Source organism: Halichoerus grypus, chromosome 7 (genome assembly GCF_964656455.1).
Source record: "Halichoerus grypus chromosome 7, mHalGry1.hap1.1, whole genome shotgun sequence".
Classification (NCBI taxonomy): domain Eukaryota; kingdom Metazoa; phylum Chordata; class Mammalia; order Carnivora; family Phocidae; genus Halichoerus; species Halichoerus grypus.
In genome coordinates, this window is record NC_135718.1 from 118,983,552 (window position 1) to 118,998,617 (window position 15,066).

The 15,066-nt window shown below is 40.6% G+C and overlaps 1 protein-coding gene across 3 annotated transcripts in view; it reads left to right on the plus strand.

Annotated features, from left to right (window-relative positions):
* Positions 1-15,066, plus strand: part of INTS7 (integrator complex subunit 7) — a 107,321-nt gene that overhangs the window by 87,176 nt on the left and 5,079 nt on the right. For all 3 annotated transcript variants that reach the window (XM_036095727.2, XM_036095728.2, XM_036095729.2), the window contains 2 exons: positions 3,348-3,480; positions 13,866-13,964. In XM_036095727.2, coding sequence (XP_035951620.2) covers positions 3,348-3,480; positions 13,866-13,964 — 232 coding nt within the window. The remainder of the gene's footprint in view (positions 1-3,347; positions 3,481-13,865; positions 13,965-15,066) is intronic.

The window sequence follows — 15,066 nt, forward strand, 5'->3', positions numbered from 1 at the left end:
TTTCTGCCTTATCTGAAGCTAGAAAAAGAAAGCAAATTAACTCAAAATAATTTAAAGGAAAGAAATAACAAAAATATAAGCACTAATCAGTGAATTAGAAATAAATAGTTGAGAAAATCAGTGAAACCCAAAGCTGGTTCTTTGAAAAGATCAATAAAACTGTTAATACTAGCTAGTCTGAGCAGTAAAGGAACACAAATTATCAATATCAGAAATCAAGTAAGAGTACCAATCCAAATCCTATAGCTATTAAAAGCCATAATAAGGGAATAACAACAGATCTTCATGAACACAGGTATAAAAATCATTTTAACAAAACATGTAGAAATTGAATCCAGCAATATACAAAAGATAATACATCAAGACCAAGTAGGTTTTATCCCAGGAATACCAGGTTAACAATAGAAGATCAAACAGTGTAATTTGCCATATTGCAGAATAAAGGAGAAAAGCTAAAGTAGAGGACTTAACAAACATTTCAAGTCTTACTATAAAGCTGTAGTGATTAAGACAATGCAGTATTGGCTTGATGGTAGAATGGAGAGCCCAAAATATGGAGAGACCACTCACATATGTGATCATTTGATTTTTGACAGAGGTGTCAAGATAATTCAATAGGGAAAGGATAGTTTTTTCAATGAGTGGCGCTAGGATAGCTAGTTATCTATATAGGGAGGGGAAAAAAAAGAATCTTGGGACGCCTGGGTGGCTCAGTTGGTTAAGCGACTGCCTTCGGCTCAGGTCATGATCCTGGAGTCCCGAGATCGAGTCCCACATCGGGCTCCCTGCTTGGCAGGGAGTCTGCTTCTCCCTCTGACCCTCCCCCTCTCATGCTCTCTCTCTCTCTCATTCTCTCTCTCAAATAAATAAATAAAAATATTAAAAAAAAAAAAAAGAATCTTGACCTTGCTTCACACCATACAGAAAAATTAATTCCGAATATATCACAGACCAAAATGTAAAAGATAAAACTCTAAACTTTCTAGAAGACTACATTGGAGAAAGTCTTCATGACCTGGAGGTCAGCAGAGATTTCTCAGGATACAGATAGCAGTTACCATAAGAGAAGAATTTGCTAAATTGAACTTAAATTTTTAAATTTCTGCTGTATGAAAGATGCCATTAAGAAAATGAAAAGACAGGTCACAGGGAGATTCTATCAGAGGACTTGTATTCAGGATATTAAGAACACACAACTCAAGATAACACAGTTTTTACAAATTGACAGATGTTTCAAAAAAGGAGGTGTGCTAATGTCTAATAAGCAAAAAATGCTTAACATCATTAGGCATCAGAGAAATGCAAATTAAAATCGCAATGAGATATCTACTAACACCCACTAAAATGGCTAAAATTAAAAAGACCTTCAATATCCAGGATTAGGATATGAAGGAGCTTGAAGTCCTACCATTTGGGGAATACAAAATGATTCAGTTCAGCCACTTTGGGAAACTTGTTGGCAGTAACCACATGACCATTTCTACTCCTACTTACTTACCCATAAGAAATGAAAACATATTTCCACACAGACTTGTATGTAAAATTTCATTGCAGCTTTGTTTGTAATAACAAAAACTGTAAAGATCCAAATGCCACTCAACAGGCGAATGGCTAAACTCATACATCCATGCAATGGAATACTACTCAGCAATAAAGATGAATGACCTATTGATATATGCAAAATACATGAATGACTCTCAAAAACATGCTGTGAAGGAAACCAGACACAAAATAGTACATATTTTAGGACTCTGTTTATATGAAATAACAGGAAACATCCTATTTATAGTGATTGAAAGCACACCTGTGGTCGCCTTGGGTCAGAAGTGGGAATTGACTAGAAAGGGGTATTTCGAATAGGTGTATTTCTGTGCTTTTGTAACTTATATCTCCATGAAGTGTATTTTTTAAGTAATTGAATGCTTTTGTAGGTAAAGCAGTGTATCCTGAATTTAGACCCTCTTAGTAGCAGATATAAAAGACTTTAATTTCTTTATGCTTTATTTGTGTGTAGAGTTTTTCTTAGAGTCATACAAATGAGATTCAGTTCTTGTCTTATTGGAACTTAAGGTACAGTACAGAGCAGGGAATACAGTACAGAGCAGGGAACAAAGCTTTGGAGCCAGGCAGATATGAACATGATGAATCCTTTATCGTTCACTCCTAGCTGTAGAAATATGTGCATGGAATTTCATCTCCCTGAGCCGCATATGCATGAACTACAGGTAAATAATGATGCCTGTCTCCTAGAGTGGCTGTAATGGTTAAAGGGAATAACCCATGTAAAGTACCTAAGTGAAGTGCCTTAGTGGTGCCTTTTAACACACACAGTAGGTGTTAAAAGGGTAATAAGGGAAGAATAAGAACAGTCTTATGCCCAGTGTGGCTAAATTACCTATATTACATTTTCAAGTAATCCCATTGGAAGTTTAGTTAGAATACAAAAGATTTGCTTTCTTTTGGGCGCCTGGGTGGCTGAGTCATTAAGCGTCTGCCTTCGGCTCAGGTCATGATCCCAGGGTCCTGGGATCAAGTCCCACATCGGGCTCCCTCCTCGGCGAGAAGCCTGCTTCTCCCTCTCCCACTCCTCCTGCTTGTGTTCCTGCTCTCACTATCTCTGTCTCTGTCAAATAAATAAATAAAGTCTTAAAAAAATAAAAAAGATTTGCTTTCTTTTCTCACTTAGAGATACTTTCAGAAATACTTTTTGGGTGTGAGGCAGTAGAGGAAGAAAGAGGAAATCTAGGTAAAACTTTCCCAGCATGCTCTGTGTGCTAGCTCTCCCCTGAACATTCCCACACCTTCCCTGTCCATGCTTTAGTTTCATGCCATTTCTGCAGCCCTGAATGCCCACCACACTTCCGTCTCTCCACATCTTGTCCATCCTGCCTGCCCAGTGGTTTGTTCAGGAACCATCTCTTCTGTGGCATTCCCCACTCCCTCCACATTCTGATCTTTTATTTATATATCTTCACTGGTTATGTGGCACTTAACCTGCTGGCTTTATACTGCTGGTTACCTTTTCAAATGTCTTGGGTCTCCTTCACGTCATGGCAGAGGCAACAGTTAAACATTTTTCTACTACCTTACAACCAAAGTGATTAGCCTTACATAATTTGAAGTCAGGTCTGGGTTTAAATTTAGGGCTTGTTACTTACTAGTTATGTGACTGAAGGCAAGTCACTTAACCTCTCTAAGCCTCAGTTGGCTCATCTGTAAAATGGAAACAGCAGTGCCTACTTTGTTATTTTACAAAATAAATGAGAACATGTAGAAAGTGCCTGACACATTTAGACATTAAGATGGTGACTATTTTGGGTGATTAATTGATATTGATTTGACCTCAGTTTCCAGGAATCTGGATCTACTGGAGCTGCCCACGCTGACAGTGAATATGAGCGGAGAATGATGTCTGTATACAATCGCGTCTTGGAGGAAGTGGACTCACTCAATCGGAAATATACCCCTGTTTCTTACATGGCAAGTGGCGTTTGGTTCATTGAGTTTTTATTACACAGAAGTGGGTTTTTATCCAATTCGGGCACTTCCTAACCCTGTGACTTCAGTAAATTCACCTTTCTGCCAGTTTTCTCCATGCCTGTTTTATAACAGGGTTACTGTCGTACCTGCCTTGCAGCATTGCCGTGAGGATGAAATGAGCTAATCCATGGCAGCGCTTGGCACCTCTGTGGCTGCTGCATAATTAATGTGTTGAATCTGCTCCCCCAGAACGCAAATAAAACTTCTTTTTTTTTTCCTTTTTAACAACTCAACTGAAGTTGCAATAGTTCTCAACCCTGGCTACACATTAGAATCACTTTGGGAGCTTTTTAAAAAATGCATCAATACCCAGGCCACACTCTAGACCAGTTAACCTGGAATCTCTGCAGTTGAGGGCCAAGCATTAGTCTTTTTCCAGGCTCCCAGGTGATTCTGTCCTGCCACCGGGCTTGAGAACCCCTGGCCAATGGAAACAGAAAGAACTGGGCTCATCGTCTACCTGGCAATGAATCACTTCCTGCCAGGGGATGCCGCTGACATCCTTAGTGCACTGCTTCCCCTTAGCCTGCTGAATCTCTGTGATCTTTGGGAGTGTTGAGCTCTCGCTCTTTCTTCAGTCTTTTCCCCCACAGGACAGACTTAACACACACCCAGAGTTTCTCCTTCCTGTCTGGCCATTCCCCAGTGTCTTAGTCAGCTCAGGCTCCTATACCAAAATCCCTCTAGACTGGGTGGCTTAAACAACAGACACTTCTTTCTCCTAGTTGTGGGGGCTGGAAAGGCCAGAATCAAGGTGGCAGCCAGTTGGTTCCTGGTGAGGACCTTCTGGCTGGCTTCCAGATGGCCCCCTTCTCATGGTGTCCTCACACCGGGGAGAGAAAGGGAGCTCTGATCACTTTTTTTCTAATAAGGACACTAATCCCATCATAGGGCCCCATCCTCATTTTTTCATCCAAACCTAATAATGTCCCAAAGGCCCCACCTCCAGTTACCAACACACTGGGGCTAGGGCTTCAAAATAGGAGTTTGGAGAATAAAGACATTCAGTCCATAAGACCCCATCTGTGAACTTACACCTTGGAGAGTTGCCCTTGCCCTGCCCGCCCATTAGATGCTGATATCCCCTGCAGCTCTCTTGTGGCTCCCACTCTTCTCAGTGTACTCTCACCTTTTATCAAGTGTTTAAGAAGAAATTGGCAAGATGCGTTGTGGAAGAGTTAGATTAGATTTCAGGACAGGAACTTTCCTGGACATACTGCTTTCCACATATGATTGTCAATATTTATTTGCTGAACTGAATTGATGGGGGGAGTGGTTTGACACTGAGATTTGGTTGCTAAGGGACAGTGTAAAGATTATCTTTGAAGGAAATATACACATCTCTGCAAGACATTGATTAAATTAAATACAAAGGTTAGAAAGTCCCGGATTCAACAAAGAAGAGTGCTGGTGCTCTGCTAGTCCTCCTGCTGGTTCATTAACCATATTATGTGACTTCATGTCTCTAGACTCTTCCTGTGATGGTAATCTGCTCCTAACTGCTCTGCTAGTCCTCCTGCTGGTTCATTAACCATAGTATGTGACTTCATGTCTCTAGACTCTTCCTGTGATGGTAATCTGCTACTAACGTACCTGTGGAGGTGTGCCCCAGGCGCTGATGGCCTCAGAGGCGGTCCACACTGTCCCTGGAGGGAATTGTAAAATCTGCATCCGTTCTTTTAAAACCTAGATTGGTGCCTTTTTGCTGGGGAACAGCCTGAGGTCACTTGGGGTCCACTTTAGTCCATCCTTTAAAGAGGTGTCTCTCCTCAAATACTCTTGGCATCAGACTTCCATTACCAGTAGGACGTCCCTGCAAATGCTTCCCAGGTTCCTTGTTGCGGGAAGATGAATAATGTTGTGTTAGCAGTTAAACCTGAAGAAAGAGACCCAACGTGTTGGAATCTATGTTGTAGTTTTCTCAAGTAATAGTCCTGCCATTTGTATTATGGGTCTATTGGGCACGAAATGTTCAACACCCTGAAACCAGTGAGGAGTGGATTCTTCTGGTGTGTAGCCTTAATGCCCAACTGTTTAAAACTGTTTACAACATAGGCAACGAGGTGGCACCCTGCTTGGAGTCAGGAGCTTAGAAGGGCAGCCGGCAGAGTAGAGTAGTTTTCACCCTGACGTGCTTTGGGGCCACTGATGGGCAAGTAGACTGAGGAGGGGAGGGTAGACCAACAGGAATAGTTCTGGGTCACCCAAAGTTACAAGTGTTCTGATGGTGCTGTAGCTTTTTTTCTATTAAGTTGGTGAATCGTTGTGAAATAGAACAAATCCTTGAACTAAGAGTCAGGAAACCTAGGTTCTAGCTCGTTTTGTTACCTGTATGGGTGACCAGCATCATCAGCAAAATTGAGGATTAGCCTGGGTGACCTTTATAATATCTTTGACGGTGTCACAGGTTGTATACTCATCTCCAAACTCATCAAGTTGGATACATTAAATATATACAGCTTTTTGTATGTCAGTCATACCTCAATAAAGTGGTTTTAAATAAATAAATACGTATAATATCTTAGAACTCTTAAATTCTAGCCATATGACTCCTTTTACTAACCCTCAAAGATTCACTGAAGTGACTCTCATCTGCAGCTATTCTGGGAGTTTCAAAACTCAGTTTAATTTGTGAAATGGATTTTTGAAATAAGGTACTCTTAGTAAAATTTCAGAATTATGTAGAGTTGAACTATATAGTCATTCTTAATCTTAATTCCAGTAAGTTTCCACCATTGCTCACTCTCTAGGGACCCATGGCCACAAGAACAGGGAAGCCACCGTATGGACATGGGATGGAAGAACAAGGCAGTGAGGCTCCACATGGGATTTGGTGTTAAGCCTTGGACATCAGTATACTGTGCTGGCTTCTTTATCATATATTCTTTTTTTTTTTAAATCAAATATGCTTGTATGTTTGTTTTTTGTTTATTTTTTTATTAACATAATATATTATTTGTTTCAGGGGTACAGGTCTGTGATTCATCAGTCTTACACAATTCACAGCACTCACCATAGCACATACCCTCCCCAATGTCCATCATCCAGCCACCCCATCCCTTCTACCCACCTCCCCTCCAGTAACCCTCAGTTTGTTTCCTGAGATTAAGAGTCTCTTATGGTTTGTCTCCCTCTCTGGTTTCATCTTGTTTCATTTTTCCCTCCCTTCCCCTATGATCCTCTGTCTTGTTTCACAAAATCCTCATATCAGTGAGATCATATGATACTTATCTTTCTCTGATTGACTTATTTCACTTAGCATAATACCATCTAATTTCATCAACGTCGTTACAAATGGCAAGATTTCATTTTTTTGATGGCTGAATAATATTCCATTGTATATATATATATATATATATATATATATATATATATATACCACATCTTCTTTATCCATTCATCTGTTGATGGACGTCTAGGCTCTTGCAATATAGTTTAACTATTGTGGACATTGCTGCTATAAAGCACTGGGGTGCATGTGCCCCTTCAGATCACTACATTTGGGGGCGCCTGGGTGGCTCAGTTGGTTAAGCAACTGCCTTCGGCTCAGGTCATGATCCTGGAGTCCCGGGATCGAGCCCCGCATCGGGCTCCCTGCTCAGCGAGGAGCCTGCTTCTCCCTCTGACCCTCCCCCCTCTCATGTACTCTCTCTCATTCTCGCTCTCTCAAATAAATAAATAAATCTTAAAAAAAAAAAAAAACAGATCACTACATTTGTATCTTTGGGGTAAATACCCAGTAGCGCAATTGCTGGGTCATAGGGTAGCTCTATTTTCAACTTTTTGAGGAACCTCCATACTGTTTTCCAGAGTGGCTGCACCAGCTTGCATTCCCACCAACAGTGTAGGAGGGTTCCCCTTTCTCCACATCCTCGCCAACATCTGTCGTTTCCTGACTTGTTAATTTTAGCCATTCTGACTGGTGTGAGGTGATATCTCATTGAGGTTTTGATTTGGATTTCCCTGGTGCCAAGTGATGTTGAGCATTTTTTCATGTGTCTGTTGGCCATTTGGATATCTTCTTTGCAGAAATGTCTGTTCATGTCTTCTGCCCATTTCTTGATTGGATTATTTGTTCTTTAGGTGGTGAGTTTGATAAGTTCTTTATAGATTTTGGATACTAGCCCTTTACCTGATATGTCATTTGCAAATATCTTCTCCCATTCTGTCGGTTGTCTTTTGGTTTTTTTGACTGTTTCCTTTGCTGTGCAAAAACTTTTTATCTTGACGAAGTCCGAATAGTTCATTTTTGCCCTTGCTTCCCTTGCCTTTGGCGATGTTTCTAGGAAGAAGTTGCTGCGGCTGAGGTCGAAGAGGTTGCTGCCTGTGTTCTCCTTTAGGATTTTGATGGGCTCCTGTCTCACATTGAGGTCTTTCATCCATTTTGAGTCTATTTTTGTGTGTGGTGTAAGGAAATGATCCAGTTTCATTCTTCTGCATGTGGCTGTCCAATTTTCCCAACACCATTTGTTGAAGAGACTGTCTTTTTTCCATTGGACATTCTTTCCTGCTTTGTTGAAGATTAGTTGACCATAGAGTTGAGGGTCCATTTCTGGGCTCTCTGTTCTGTTCCATTGATCTATGTGTCTGTTTTTGTGCCAGTACCATACTGTCTTGATGATGACAGCTTTGTAATAGAGCTTGAAGTCCGGAATTGTGATGCCGCCAGCTTTGCTTTTCTTTTTCACATTTCTCTGGCTATTCAGGGTCTTTTCTGGTTCCATACAAATTTTAGGATTATTTGTTCCATTTCTTTGAAAAAAGTTGATGATATTTTGATAGGAATGCATTAAATGTGTAGATTGCTCTAAGTAGCATAGACATTTTCCACAATATTTGTTCTTCCAGTCCATGAGCATAGAACGTTTTTCCATTTCTTTGTGTCTTCCTCAATTTCTTTCATGAGTATTCTATAGTTTTCTGAGTACAGATTCTTTGCCTCTTTGGTTAGATTTATTCCTAGGTATCTTATGGTTTTGGGTGCAATTGTAAATGGGATCGACTCCTTAATTTCTCTTTCTTCTGTCTTGTTGTTGGTGTATAGAAATGCAACTGATTTCTGTGCATTGATTTTATATCCCGCCACTATACTGAATTCCTGTATGAGTTCTGGCAGTTTTGGGGTGGAGTCTTTTGGGTTTTCTACATAATGTATCATATCATCTGCAGAGAGTGAGAGTTTGACTTCTTCTTTGCCGATTTGGATGCCTTTTATTTCTTTCTGTTGTCTGATTGCTGTGGCTAGGACTTCTAGTACTATGTTGAATAGCAGTGGTGATAGTGGACATCCCTGCCGTGTTCCTGACCTTAGTGGGATAGCTCTCAGTTTTTCCCCATTGAGTATGATATTCGCTGTGGGTTTTTCATAGATGGCTTTTATGATACTGAGTTATGTACCCTCTATCCCTATACTCTGAAGAGTTTTAATCAAGAAAGGATGCTGTACTTTGTCAATTGCTTTTTCTGCATCTATTGAGAGGATCATATGGTTCTTGTTCTTTCTTTTATTAATGTATTGTATCACAGTGATCGATTTGTGGATGTTGAACCAACCTTGCAGCCCAGGGATAAATCCCACTTGGTCGTGGTGGATAATCCTTTTAATGTACGTTGGATCCTATTGGCTAGTATTTTGATGAGAATTTTGGCATCCATGTTCATCAAGGATATTGGTCTGTAGTTCTCCTTTTTGATGAGGTCTTTGTCTGGTTTTGGGATCAAGGTAATGCTGGCCTCATCAAACGAGTTTGGAAATTTTCCTTCCATTTATGTTTTTTGGAACAGTTTCAGAAGAATAGGTATTAATTCTTCTTTAAATGTTTGGTAGAATTCCCCTGGGAAGCCATCTGGCCCTGGGCTCTTGTTTGTTGGGAGATTTTTTTTTTTTTTTTTAAGATTATTTATTTGAGAGAGAGAGAATGAGAGAGAACACATGAGAGGGGGTAGGGTCAGAGGGCAAAGCAGACTCCCCGCCGAGCAGGGAGCCCGATGCGGGACTCGATCCAGGGACTCCAGGATCATGACCTGAGCCGAAGGCAGTCGCCCAACCAACTGAGCCACCCAGGCACCCTTGTTGGGAGATTTTTGATTACTGCTTCAATTTCCTTAGTGGTTATGGGTCTGTTCAGGTTTTCTGTTTCTTCCTGGTTCAGTTTTGGTAGTTTATATGTCTCTAGGAATGCATCCATTTCTTCCAGATTATCTAATTTGCTGGCATATAGTTGCTTATAATATGTACTTATAATTGTTTGTATTTCTTTGGTGTTGGTTGTGATCTCTCCCCTTTCATTCATGATTTTATTTATTTGGGTCCTTTCTCTTTTCTTTTTGATAAGTCTGGCCAGGGGTTTATCAATCTTACTAATTCTTTCAAAGAACCAGCTCCTAATTTTGTTGATCTGTTCTACTGTTCTTTTGGTTTCTGTTCCATTGATTTCTGTTCTGATCTTTATTATTTCTCTTCTCCTGCTGGGTTTAGGCTTTATTTGCTCTTCTTTCTCCAGCTCCTTTAGGTGTAGGGTTAGGTTGTGTATTTGAGACCTTTCTTGTTTCTTGAGAAAGGCTTGTATTGCTATATACTTTCCTCTTGGGACTGCCTTTGCTGCATCCCAAAGATTTTGAACAGTTGTGTTTTCATTTTCATTGGTTTCCATGAATTTTTTTAATTCTTCTTTAATTTCCTGGTTGACCCATTAATTCTTTAGTAGGATGCTCTTTAGCCTCCATGTATTTGAGTTCTTTCCGACTTTCCTCTTGTGATTGAGTTCTAGTTTCCAAGCATTGTGGTCCAAAAATATGCAGGGAATGATCCCAATCTTTTGGTACCGGTTGAGACCTGATTTGTGACCCAGGATGTGATCTATTCTGGAGAATGTTCCATGTGCACTAGAGAAGAATGTGTATTCTGTTGCTTTGGGATGGAATGTTCTGAATAGATCTGTGAAGTCCATCTGGTCCAGTGTGTCATTTAAAGCCTTTATTTCCTTATTGATCTTTTGCTTAGATGATCTGTCCATTTCAATGAGGGGAGTGTTAAAGTCCCCTACTATTATTGTATTGTTATCGCTGTGTTTCTTTGATTTTGTTATTAATTGGCTTATACAATTGGCTGCTCCCATATTAGGGGCATAAATATTTACAATTGTTAGATCTTCTTTTTGGATAATCCCTTTAAGTATGATGTAGTGTCCTTCCTCATCTCTTATTATAGTCTTTGGTTTAAAATCTAATTTGTCTGACATAAGGATTGCCACCCCAGCTTTCTTTTGATGTCCATTAGCATGGCAAATGGTTTTCCACCCCCTCATTTAAATCTGGAGGTGTCTTTGTGTCTAAAATGTGTCTCTTGCAGACAGCGTATTGATGGGTCTTGTTTTTTTTTATCCAGTCTGATACCCTGTGTCTTTTGATTGGGGCATTTAGTCCATTTACATTCAGGGTAACTATTGAAAGATAATGAATTTAGTGCCATTGTATTGCCTGTAAGGTGACTGTTACTGTATATTGTCTCTGTTCCTTTCTGGTCTGTGTTACTTTCAGGCTCTTTCTTTGCTTAGAGGACCCCTTTCAATATTTCTTGTAGGGCTGGTTTGGTGTTTGCAAATTCTTTTAGTTTTTGTTTGTCTTGGAAGCTTTTTCCCTCTCCTATTTTCAATGACAGCCTAGCTGGATATAGTATTCTTGGCTGCATATTTTTCTTGTTTACTGCTCTAAATATATCATGCCAGTCCTTTCTGGCCTGCCAGGTCTCTGTGGATAGGTCTGCTGCCAATCTAATGTTTCTAGCATTGTAGGTGACAGACCTCTTGTCCTGAGCTGCTTTCAGGATTTTCTCTTTGTCTCTGAGACTTGTCAGTTTTACTGTTAGATGTTTGGGTGTTGACCTATTTTTATTGATTTTGAAGGGGGTTCTCTGTGCCTCCTGGATTTTGATGCCTGTTTCCTTCCCCAAATTAGGGAAGTTCTCTGCTATAATTTGCTCCAATATACCTTCAGCCCCTCTCTCTCTTTCTTCTTCTTCTGGGATCCCAATTATTCTAATGTTGTTTCACTTTATGGTATCACTTATCTCTCAAATTTTCCCCTTGTGATCCAGTAATTGTTTATCTCTTTTTCTCATCTTCTTTATTTTCCATCACTTGGTCTTCTATATCACTAATTCTTTCTTCTGCCTCATTTATCCTAGCAGTTAGAGCCTCCATTTTTTATTGCACCTCATTAATAGCCTTTTTGATTTCGACTTGGTTAGATTTTAGTTCTTTTATTTCTCCAGAAAGAGTTTCTCTAATAAGTTCCATGCTTTTTTCAAGCCCAGCTAGTATCTTTAAAATCATCATTCTGAACTCTAGTTCCGACATCTTACTAACGTCTGTATTGATTAGGTCCCTGGCAGTTGGTACTGCCTCTTGTTCTTTTTGTTGAGGTGATTTTTTCCGTCTTGTCATTTTCTCCAGAGGAGAATACATGAATGAGAGAACAAAATGCTAACAGGGTAACAACGACCCCAGAAAAACACTAAACAAATCAGAAGAGACCTGAAACTGGGGGAAAAGAAAGGGAAATAAAAATAATAATAATATGATCAGGCTGGTGACTAGAACAGAGCCACACTCTAGATTTTGGATGTATTTTGGTCTGTTAGAAGAAATTGCCTCCCAAAATTTTAAAGAATGAACAACTTGTATATATACAAAAAATAAGGCTAAATACAATGAAGGGATAAAATATGAGCATAAAAATGAAAATTAAAAAAGATTTTAAAAAAGGAATTGATAAGATGTTGGTTGAAAAGGGAAGAAGAAAAATTCAACTAAAAAACAGAAAAATAAAAAAATAAAATCTAAAAAATTAACTTTGGAAGACTAAAGAATCATGGGGGAAAAGCCATGAATTCTATGTGCAGTATTCCCCTAGCGCTGAGTTCTGCCGTTCTCATTGATCCGTAAACTTGGTCTTGGCTGGCTGTTCTCGCTGATCTTCTGGGGGAGGGGCCTGTTGCCGTGGTTCCCAAATGTCTTTGCCGGAGGCGGAATTGCCCCGCCCTTGCCGGTCTGGGCTAAGTAATCTGCTCTGGTTTGCTCTCGGGAGCTTTTGTTCCCTGCAAGCTTTCCGTTCAGCTTTGGAGGACGAGAGTGAAAATGACAGCCTCCCAGTCTCCGCCCCGGAGAAGCTGAGAACTTGGGGCCCCGCTCCTCAGTGAGCCCCCAGAGAAAAGCAGTCAGTCACTCCCGTCTCCCCGGTCTCCGGCCGCACTCCGTGCTCCCCCAGCCTGTGACCGAGCATTTCTACCTCTGGCACCCAACCCCGTGCGGAGTCTCCAAACCCAGCAGATCCCTGCGGTGCGCTTACGCACCGCTCCTCCCGGGGGAGGAAGGGGAGTCTGCGGATCTGCTGCTTGTTGGGTCCCTGTTGGAGGAGCAGTGGCCCGACTGTGCCGCGGATCACGGTTTATGGCAACTCTGAGCTGAGAGCCCGCGCCTCGGCTCCGTCTCTGCAGCCGGCTTCCCAGCTCTGATACCTGGGAGCTCTGCCGCACTCAGGCACCCCCGGTCTTTCTGTGACCCCGAGGGTCCTGAGACCACACTGTCCCGCAAGGGTTCCACCCCCTGCTTAGCCACTGGAGCAACGTCCCTCAGCGGAGCAGACTTCTAAAGTTCCGATTTTGTGCCCCGCTGCTCTATCACTTGCCAGAAGCGGCTGACGGAGGCCCCCTCCCCCGCCATCTATCCTCCCGAATATCGCCTCAGATTCACTTCTCCACGCGTCCTACCTTCCAGAAAGTGGTCGCTTTTCTGTTCAGGGAGTTGTTGCTATTCTTTTCTTCGATCTCCTGTTGAGTTCGTAGGTGTTCAGATTGGTTTGATCCCTATCCAGCTGAATTCCTGGGACCAGACGAAATTTAGGTCTCCTACTCCTCCACCATCTTGCTCCTCCCTCTCTTTATCATATAGTCTTGATCCTACTTTACCATATGAGAATGACTCTATATTGTAGTATCTAAACTAATTATATAATAATATATCTAATAGCTCTAATGCTACAGAAATGCAAAATTTGTGCATTATTTGGGCTGGAGGATTTTCTTCTAGATTTACTTTTTATTTTATTAAATATACTTTAAAATAAAATAAAAATCTGCAGTTGTAATCCTTGACCTGAATGATTTGGCAAACATTTGGGTGTTATGCCTGTTTACTGATTGGTATGTACCTTTGCAATAATCTTACGACCATTTGTACTTTTTAAACTTCTTCCCGAAAGTACCATTTGTTGATGAAATTTGGAAATTTATTTTTATTTGACTTAGTTTCTTTTTTCCCTCCCAGCATACAGCATGCCTCTGCAATGCCATCATTTCCTTGCTGAAAGTTCCTCTTTCGTTTCAGAGATATTTTTTCCAGAAATTGCAATCTACCAGCATCAAGGTAATACTCTTTAGCAAAATATGAAGGTTAATACAAATTAAAAACCCAGTTATCTTCTGGAATACATGGGATATAGGTCTGCTTCAGGGTCTTACCTTTGGTTTTGATACACCCTTCAGTTGTAAGTTTTTTCTCCCTTTATCAAGTGGTTCCGTAGAGGTAATGGGATTTGGGAGTTAAGCCCTTTCCCTTCTTACTTGTCAGTGCCAAGTGCAGTGCGACAGGCACTTGGGTACCTGGAGCTCTGTCCCTTGTCTCCAAGAATAACTTGAGAGGTTTTCATCATAAGTCCTCTGCAAGGATCTTGAGCTGAGTTCACGTCTGATCGGGCTTTTCAGACCCCATTTAGAGTAAATCAGGTCTGGTAAGACATTACCAGTCCTACCTCCAGAGCGCTTTTGTCTGTGAATATCAAGTTTTGAGGAGTTGGCCAGTGAGAAGAGCTAATATTTTAAAATATTTGAGCTCTCCAAATTCAAAAGCTATTTTTGATTCAAAGAATAGAATTGTTGGAAAAGGTGGAAAACTCACCTCCAAGAGATTTCCTAGATTATCCCTCTGTCAGTAAATGTCTTCAGTGCACTTTTGCATATCCATTTGAATGCTTTTGATTGTAAATAACAGAGCATTCTGTTTCAAAATGACCTGAATCACAAGAAAAATTGATTATCTCAGATAAGATGTCTTAAGGTAGGACGTGTGCAGGGTTGATTGATGCAATGCTTAGCATCATCAAAAAGACCCACGTCTTCCATCTTTTCATTTAGCAGAATTTGGGCTTTCTGTAATTTAAGGGTATTTGGGATTTTTAATATGTTCTTAAATAAAAACGACTCTAATGAGAGGTTAAAAATGTTATTTGGTTCATTTGTGGAAATTGACTTTTATACCACTGTGACTTGATCATATATGTAATTCTAGAATTTTAAGTTCACTTGCCCTTGAATTTAGTCTATTTAAAATTACATAAGACCAAAGAGACAGCAGCTAGACATGAAAATTTACATAGTGCATTTCCCTGCTGGAATTGATTCATTGTCAAAGAAATGCCCCCCTACAGAAATGAGGAAGACTAGGGCCTTTGCTGTTTTCTGATCCTCAG